The 9,873-nt window shown below is 33.5% G+C and overlaps 1 protein-coding gene across 2 annotated transcripts; it reads left to right on the top strand.

The window, feature by feature from the left end:
* Positions 1-1,662: 1,662 nt before the first annotated feature.
* Positions 1,663-6,047, top strand: LOC136230739 (uncharacterized). 2 transcript variants are annotated; one of them, XM_066019905.1, is made up of 4 exons: positions 1,663-1,821; positions 1,952-2,088; positions 4,162-4,354; positions 5,744-6,047. In XM_066019905.1, exons 2-4 carry the CDS (start codon positions 2,035-2,037, stop codon positions 5,872-5,874), a joined length of 378 nt encoding a protein of 125 aa, XP_065875977.1. In that variant the 5' UTR covers positions 1,663-1,821; positions 1,952-2,034; the 3' UTR covers positions 5,875-6,047. The 2 variants fall into 2 exon arrangements, with proteins under 2 accessions (XP_065875977.1, XP_065875978.1); XM_066019906.1 differs by lacking the exon at positions 1,663-1,821 and having other exon boundaries at positions 1,828-2,088.
* Positions 6,048-9,873: the final 3,826 nt, after the last annotated feature.

Genomic DNA, 9,873 nt, shown 5'->3' on the forward strand with positions numbered 1-9,873 from the left:
ATTCAGACTTGTCGTAGCTCGAAGGTCAACCTGCATCAGGAGCGTTCCTCTGGGTACACTCTAATGCTAAAGTTAGTAAGAGAAGTATATAGAGAGATAAAGTCCAAGTACTTAGAGAGAGAAAGAAGTTACCCCTTGTGAGGTTGTGACTAGGGGGTATTTATAGGTTTACCCCAGGGTCAGGGTCGACCACTATGTGGAGTCCCTAAGGCTAAGTGCCCATAGCCGGGGTAAGGGTGTTCGGTCTGGACCCGAGGACAACTGGCATCGTGGAACCTAGGTCGACGACCTGATGGGCCTTTCTTCATATGCTTCATCATACATCATAACATATAGTTTATATATATATATATATTATATCTTAGGCTACTAATATAAATAATAATAATATATACTATGTAGATATTATATAATAAACTTGAAAAAAAACGTATATAGTTATATCATATCTTGGTTTACTTATATTAGTATTAAATGTTTGGCATGCACCTTAGATGGGGGGATTCGTTGTAGTTTCGGCCTTGTCCAGCAAGGAAGATTGGGTTAGAGGAATTGACGGTAGTAGATTACAGTGCACAAATTCATGCGTTCGGGATATTCCACGTATTCAAACCATTTTCTCCTAGAGTGATGTGCGACATATTCTCCTAGAGTACCAATTCTCGACAAATTGATCTGAATTTTTGACAAATGGGGAATATACTCGGTACAGTCGGGGTATCGTGTGGCTTGGGATAGTTGTGGTCAGTCTGTTCCTACAGATACGAGGCGTTTATAGTCTCGGGTTTGGTCATATCTTATCCCCCCATAGCTTAAGATGTTTATTTGGTGGGTTTGCCGTAATTTTCTGCCACTAAAGGATGGATTGATGGGGAAAGGAGTCGATACGGATAATTTATGCGGGTTGTATAAGAAAGAGGCTGAGAACGTCGTTTATTTATTCCTTAATTGTCAATACGCATATTCATTTTGGCGAGCTCTGGGGGATTGATCATCACATATCAAACACAGACTTCTTCGTAGATTGGTTTGAGGGATTTCTACAATCCTGAAGCTTGAGGGAATGTTATCGGAATTCCTGTCATTTGGGGAGGTCGTTTGATGTTCCGTCGATTGCAGCACGCTTGTGTAATGATTTTCTTCACTAATTCACTCGGGTGATATGTTTGGGTTCTACAGCTACCTCAACTCGGAATAGGGTGTGCTGGACGACTCCACTTATAGGTACAATGAAATTAAATATTGTTGTAGCTTGCCGGGTGGATTGGGACAGAATAGGACTGGATGGTGTGTTACTGGACCATTCAGGAGCATTTGTCTTTGCATATGTGTATTCAAAACAAGGTTTTTTAACTCATCGGATAACAGAAGTTTTAGGATGGCAACAAGCACTAAAGATGGTGCAAGATCAGGAATGGTCTAACGTGATTGAATTGAGTATTTTACTGAATTTGAGGTTATTATTAAATCTTGACGGCATTCAGTAAAAGTTTTTAAAAACATTAAGAACATTACGTCGCTCCCGCTCCGTTGCCACCGCTAAAGGCGCGTGAAGTGAAACAAGGAAGACCGACCAAAAAAAAAAAAAAAGTTAAACAAGGAAGAAACACGAAAGCGAAAAGCGAATTAGATTAGATTAGAGAAACTGAGAGAGTGTCCACTTCACTGCTGTTTGTATTTGTTACATTACACCTTCTTATTCTTACATATTTATCTATTTTCTTTTTCCGTTTTCTCTTTTCCCAAATCTCTCTCTCTAATGTAGCGAAAAAAGAAAAAAGAAAAAAGTTCACTTCCTAAATTTCCACACTCTCCCTCGCAGTAAGTTTGCTCTCTTTCTTTCTTTCTGTTTGTTTCTCTGGAAATTTCAATTAAGCAAACAAACAAAAAGAAACAACACTATTATCCTTCCTACCCCTATTTCAATTCCCTTTTCTTTTTTGTTTTTCAGTCACTTCTAGGTTGAATTTCACCAAGTTTTCAGATTCCCTTTTGCCTTTCAAGATTAGATTATTTGGGAGTTCTAAACGAGATATGAGTAAAGATAGGCCGCCTGAGCCTCTTGATTTCTTCATTTGGACGGTTGAGGTATTCGATTTCTCTTTCTTCTTACCCTTTTCTTTTTTTTCTAATAATTTTTTTATTGGATCTTCTCATAGATCTTGAATTTTAATTATTAACAAACATATTATTAGTTTTGAACTCAATTTTTTGATGTTGACGGTTCCCCTTTTGCTTTATTTATATTTGATTCTGTAAGTCTGCCAATATTTTCTGAGAAAAATATATTTTTCACTTTTTTAGGTTCTATTCTGTTGATTTGTTTCGATTTTAACTTTTCTTTCAGTTTTTCTTGGTTCGCTATATAAAACCAATTAGAATGAGTTGAGAGGAGTGTTTTCATTTGATTATATTTTGCTCAGAAACAGTGAGGAGCTATTAGGTAGTTCTCTAATTCTATGGTCTCTCAGATGCTATGAAGAGTTTCTCGGAGATTCTGTGGTTTGGCAGCTTATCATAATCTTAACTTGCATGTACCCTGAATCATCGTTGTTTTATTACCCATTTCAGTTTCTTGATTCGAGATTTGCTTTTTGTATTAGCTTTTTTTAGCTTTTGTATCTGTTATATTCAATAATAAACTTTGGAAAATGTAGTTTGTACTCAGAGCTCCAATTAGTCTTGTTCAGTACTACTTGAGTTTGCCCTGGTCTTCTTTCTTACTTGTTCATGTCAGAATTTATTCTTCTACTTGCCTTTTTCTCTGAGCAAAGGTGTGTAGCAGTGTTGATATCAACCATCTCCTGATTATAAATACCTAACTTAAAGTACTCAACTTGGGTTCAACAGTCCTAATTTTTGCATTACGCTATGTAGTTTACAATGAGATTTTTTGTTGTAAAATATATTCGTGAAACATAGTTCATAGATGGCATTGTATTTCATGCCCAGAACCAGAAGGATATTATATAAGCAGAAATATCCCTATATTGTATTTCATTAGTTTAATTTACACATAAACTTGATTGAGCATGCTAAGATTCAAATTGTTGAATGTAATTTTTTCTACTACTAGATGGCTTTTCCTGCAGTAATAGGCTTGTGCATTGTTTATTGATTATGTCTCAAATTTACAGGCGTCAATAAGTAAACTGCATAGTGCACATCTGTACGAAGCTTAAGAATGCTCTGCGGGGCATGTGTAGGTTGATATACCTTTTGTTGCTTTGACATGAAGTACATTAGGCTTTATATCTTTTTTTTTTTTTCCAAAGATGAACTCAAGGATACCCTTGGATCTCTATGTGTAGGTTAATATATCGTTTGTCTCTTTGACATGAAGCAGATTAGGCTTTGTATTTCTTTTCTTTCATAGATGAACTCAAGGATACTCTTGGATCTATGGAAATGGGTTAAATGCACCGTTGTTAGTCACTGAACTTTCATGGTTGTCTCAAAATGGTCACTCAAATTCAATTTGTCTCAATAAAATCATTCAACTTTGAATTTTGTCTCAATACGGCCACTCCGGAGACTTCAAGAGAAAAAAGACACCAGAAATGTATAGGGTGAGTTAAGTAATTTAGTTTTTTTTTAAATATAAAAATCACCAACACGTGGCGCATATGTGGCTGCCACGTGTTGGCCACGTCAGCAATCTGATTTGAGTGTGGGTGATGGGGAAGCCATATCATATTTCCTTGTGTCTTTTTTGAGACAAAATTTACAGTTGAATGATTTTATGGAGACAAATTGAGGTTGAGTGAAAGTTCAGTAACCAATGATGCATTTAACCCCTCTGGAAATCTGGTGGACTTTCAAAAAAACTGACAATTGTTTAACAAGTTATCTAGAAAGCGTCACAATTATGTTTGTTTTTTGGAAGATGCTCATGAAAAAGTAATAAGATAAAAACTTGCGTTAATAAGATTGCATGGACTAGCTACTTAACTGAGGTATGATTTGTGATTAGCTGGGATTATAGAATTGATTGAGAAAAAGACTTGCATGCATTTTTGGACATCTCACATCACATCAGATTAGAAGTAATTTATGTCACTGTACTATCTTGATGAAAACTTTCCCAATTGAATAAATTAACATCCATTCATTTATGGAGAATAACCGGTGTTGATGATCTACTTTTTTGAATTTGTCTAGGATGTTGGATTGTGGTTGGAAGAGATAAATTTGGGTAGCTATCGTCAAATTTTTAAGGAAAACGGTGTCAATGGAGAATATTTGGAGGGCATGTCCATGTTCACAACTGAACAGATTCTACGGTTTATAAGGCGGTGTCACATGAAATGGGGAGACTTCATCACACTGTGTAAGGAGCTCAGACGGATAAAAGGTTCTTTTCTTTACTTATTTCTCTCATCCATCTGAGCTTATATGTGAAATGTTTGCCTGCTTACCATTCACTAATGTGTATTCTGATGTTCATCAAATAACTTGCTAAGAACTTATGTGATAATCACATCCTGGTGTTGTTCATGTGCTTCTTTTGCTAAATCGGCGTCTAATAGAAAAAAATTCGGATTTAGAGAGGGCCTAATATGTGAAAAAATTAGAAATTTGGATTTAATTAGGACCTAACTGGCCAAAAAAATTAGAAGTTTGGACTTAGAAAGGGCCTAACTGGCCCAAAAAAAAATGAAATTTTGGATTTAGAGAGGACTTAATGGGACCTAGGCAAATTTTGGGGTACTAATATAGCACCCGAGATAAATTTCTTGGAAATAGGGGGGCCGGAATCACCACAAGCTTAAATTTTGCCGAGACAGGGGGGCCGAAATTACTCGTGGCCATGGTGGTTCCGGCGGCCGGAGGCCCCCCCCCTGATCATCTCTGAACCTATCATTACTGTTCTGAATGTTAGTTTTGTCACATAAAAATAATTATACTTTTATCCTCTTATGGATAATAATTTTTCATAGGAGTTTTGGAACCCTCAATTAAAAAGGTGCCTTGAACATTAATGAATTGCTTTGTAAAAATATTTTTCTTATTTGTATGGGAACTTACAGTAAAGTTTTAGACCTTTAAGTGAAATAGTGTCACTTTTTCTTGTCCTATCTTCCAAGATAAAAAGACCATCCGATGGATGCAAAGAAAAAAGAAAAAGTGGCACAACCACAATTAGAGAAAAAGAATAAATGATTGAGGAAAAAGTGATTTTTCTAATATTGGATTGTAATGAGAAACAGAGCATTCTTGATATGAGAATGAAGGCCATCGATTTTTAAGAGACAAAGTGAAACTTTAAATATTAATGTGCATTAGTGATAAATTTAGGGGGCGACTGGTCAAATTAGCTCCACAAAGAACAAAAAGATTTCTGTTGTAATTCCTCTTTTTAACTCTAGAACTGAAAACTTTTGAAATCATTTTGACTTATCAAAGAATTGGGTAAATGAATAGCAATTCAAGGATTCTCGTGAATCCTTGTTGACACGTGCATCTAGGGGTTCTCATCCTGCAGAAAGAACAAATGGTGGGTACTTTTGATTTCTCTGTATCTGCCATTAGCTAATAAATTCTGTCAATTTAATATACGAATAGCAAAACAAAACTGCAGTGTTGTAGTTATATCTCTGAAACCCTTTTTTTCATGTCCATTTGTTCTATATTTTGGTCTCTAATTATTGGAGGTGGTCTGCAGAATAAAATGTACTTTTTGTATCCTGTGTTTGCAGTATAATAAAAATAAATGAAATTTGTTTCGTTGACGTCGATGCAGTTGCTTGTCTAAAAGGAGAGCAAAAAGTTCGGCGGCCATGGTGGGCCCCGTCATGCCTATCCATAGTCTTTGTGAAGGTAGCAAAACGCAACAGACAGTCACGAGTTGTTTCTTTGAAGCTGGAACCCTGATCAAAAGATTGTATGTGTATGTATTTGTAGTTTTGTTTTGTTTAGGGTACGGGAATAGTAGATAACATTACTTTTGTCCTCTCATATCTGGCAAGGTGTTACTGAAGGTTCTTCAATGGAGAACCTTCTTTGGTATACGAGATGTTATATATATATATATTTTCTGATTTGTAGCTGGATTTACTCTTTCATCTTAGTAGAATGTATGAATGTTATATCAAGGAAATCATTGTAATATGGATCAATTGTGAAGAAAATGGAAGTTGTTATCTACAGAAATTTTTGTTGCATCTATTTTTTTTTTTAAAAAAAAAAATTGTAGATTGGACCATTGTTGCTTGCTTGGGTGATGCCAAAAATGACATTATTCGCCCGTTTTTTTTTTTTTGGGGTAAAATAAGTTTGCCACTTTGGAGGATTTCACTGATTGGTGAATAGATGTTTATGAGTTTTTGGTTTTAACCTATGAATGTAGCTCCCCTCCAAGAGCATCTTCAAAAGACTTTTAGAGCATCTTCAATAGAGGGTGTCTGAAACAGTGCCAAAACTTAATACATAATCTCAAAATATAATATTTTATTGTCTCTTCATCCACATCACTGTTGACAACTTTTACTTAAAAAAATGCTCCAACAGAGGTTGCTTGAAAACTTGCAATTATAATGCTATAAATTATTATTTTATTATAAATATTAAAAATAAAATGTTTCAGATTTTATTATTTCTAGGAGAGGGACCACATATTTTATATTAAAAAATAATAAACAAAGTTGCCAAGAGGTTGCCGAAAATTGGCAACTTTCCTTGGCATCTACCATCACTTAATGTGTACCCTTTAAAAGTTGTCAAACCATGATGTCACATAGCTGGCACTTTTTTGGGCACCCTCTATTGGAGATGTTCTTAGTGCACTTTCTAAAAATAATATAAATAATTGACTCAGTGATTTAAGAGTGATTAAGATATACCATCTCTAACGATACTCTTTATATTCACTCCTTATTTATTACTTTATAATTAAAATTATTAATGATTATTATATTTACCAATAGAGGATAATTTTGGAAAAGAAAGATCTGTCACCTACCTACCTTTCAATTTGGGGTGTAAAGAAAATTAGCTAGACTTCATCTCACATATCCTCACTTACTATTACACCCAATTACACTTCAAAACAAACAAGATTACCTATCTTCATTTACCTTCACTTACTTTAAAATACTCTCATCCAAACAAAGTGTTAGCGCATTCTCTAAAAATAATATAAATAATTGACTCGTAATGATTTAAGAGTGATTAAGATATACCATCTCTAACAATGCTTTTTATATTCACTCTTTATTTATTACTTTATAATTAAAATTATTAATGATTATTATATTTACCAATAGGGAAATGAGAGACTTTAATAGAAATTATTAATAAAAAAATGAAGTTAGGAGATATTAAGGAAATGTTTGGTTGTGTGAAAAGATACTATGAAATATGAAAATGGAAATGGGATAATTCCATTCCTAATGTTTGATTTATTAATTCTAATTGTGAACGTGATTACAATAAATTATGGAATGAGTCATTTCCTCTCATACCCATAGTAATCAAATTGATTGCTGCTTATATTTGTTAGACTCCATATTTTTATCTACCATTTTATTCATGGTTTTTTTTTTTTTTTTGCTTTATTTAACCAATTTTTTTTATAGAAAATAACCAATAGCCTCCATGTCTATCCTATTTTTATTTTTTGAATTTTATATTTCTATGTTTTAATGTAAGTTTTTTTTTTTGTGGGAGAACTGTTTTAATGGAAGTTGATATTATTAAATATTGTTAATTAACTTTTTTTATTAGAAATTTTCAATGTTGTTGATAATTATATTAATTTTTATATTTGGATTTCTTTATTATAAATAGAATTTTTTATTTTTTATTTGTTAAATATATTATTATTTTTTTTAATGTATTATTATTATAATCTAATAATTTTGATCTTATCTCATTTCGATATTAATATCAAAATCTGAAGCAAACAATTTTTATAGTTGGGTTCTGATTTCGGATTATACCAATCAAAAGAAATAAATAAATCTCATTCCGATTCCAATTCCGTAACATTCCGATTCCGATTTTGATTCCGAATTTTGAACCAAACGCTCCCTAAGAGTTTGAGAGATACTCTCTATTATTAGAGAGGATGAAGAAGCTGTTGGAGCTGATTTTTAAGGATAAATATTACTCATTTATTTTATTTTTAGGCAAAATGCATCATTAGGCCTCTGATCTTTCATTTTTTGGTTCATTAAGTCCTTTATCTTTTATTTGGATACATTAAGTCCATAATCATTTATTTTTGGTCTCATTAATCCCTTTATGACTCTATAGTGCTTATCGTGAGAATAATTAGAGATGAAATTCAACTAGATTTAAATTTCAAGAAAAAACAAAGTACTATAAATACTATAGCAATAGTACTTTATTTTTTCTTGAAATTTAAATCTAGTTGAATTTCATTTCTAACTATTCTCACGATAATTTAGTAAAATATGACTCTATAGTATTTTATATATATAAAAACTTTATTTAAATTAGTAATTTAAAATTTATTTAAAAAAACTAAAATCACTCTATAAATTAATAATTAATAATTTATTGATTAATTAATATCTTTATAAATTAATAAAATTTCATAGTCCTAACATTATTAATTTATAGAGGTTGTACGGTATAACAGGGCGAAGACAGGGGTCCGGGGTCCCGGGGCCCTCCGGCCACTGGAACCACCATGGCCACGAGTAGTTTTGGACCCTTGTCTCGATAAAATTTAAGGTTGTGGTGATTTCGACCTATTGTTTCCAAGAAATTTAAGGTAGACCGCGATAGCCCAGAGAGTTTTGGAAAGTGGACCGTGGAGATCTATAATCATAGGGTGTTTTTTTTTTTTGATAAAAATGCTCTATCTCATTTCATTGATATAAAAGGTACAACATAGAGCACGAAAATAAACCCATACAAGCTATAGCCAGTATAAGCTCCACAAAGGGAAGAGAAATGACTATACAAAGTTTATGAACTGCCACCTGGGTCCATGTCATACGATACGATGCTAATAACAATTCTGCTTTCAAAAGGCAGTTTATGACCGAGGAAGTCGATGGATCCTATCCTAGGTTGGATGAATTCATGTAGTGAGAAAGCGGCTGCTAAGTTGAGTGTGTCTTAGAAAAAGCCAGGATATTAATATGAGAGGATATGTGCCTCAATTTACAGGATGATAAAAAAAAAAAAAAAAGGGAGGTTTGTGCTAAGGGCTTGGGGCAGTGCTTACCATGAACTGAAAAATGATCCAGCCATTTTCATGATACTTTTTTTTTTTTTTTTTCTCAAGATAAATATCATCCTCTATTACCTCAACCTGGAGACATGAAGACCAGGTCCCACCGGTATTATGAATTGCTTAACCTGGAATTATCCAGGTCTTAACAACCTTCGAGTAGTTTGTGCATTGGGAGAGCTACTAAAAGCTACTCGTCCAATTTTTATATATATATATATATATATATAAAAGCTAGTGGAAAAGGGCAGAATTGACGCCATTCGGAGGAAATTTTAGGAAAAGGGCAGAATTGATGCCATTCGGAGGAAATTTAATTATTTAGGATGTTTCGTTGTGGATTGTCAAGGTAGGAGTGTTATGGAAGGAAACAGGTGTTGATACTCACTCCAACATATCGACATCTCATTGTGAAGAATGCCAATAGGTGTGATGGCTTGGCTGATGGCTTTAGACATCCTACAAAACAATAGGTGTGAGTTGGGGGCACCAGTTTCTTGCAAATTACAACAAAAACGAGATAAACATGGAAGAAAACCATTGGCGGGAAAAATGAATGATTTGATTGGTTCGTTGAACTAATTAGAACTACCTAAAGTTAAACTCCAGTAAACTAATTTTTTTTTTTTAAACTGGGACGAAGAGTATGAAGATCATTTATATAAACC

The sequence above is a fragment of the Euphorbia lathyris genome, chromosome 5, assembly GCF_963576675.1.
Source record: "Euphorbia lathyris chromosome 5, ddEupLath1.1, whole genome shotgun sequence".
NCBI lineage: Eukaryota > Viridiplantae > Streptophyta > Magnoliopsida > Malpighiales > Euphorbiaceae > Euphorbia > Euphorbia lathyris.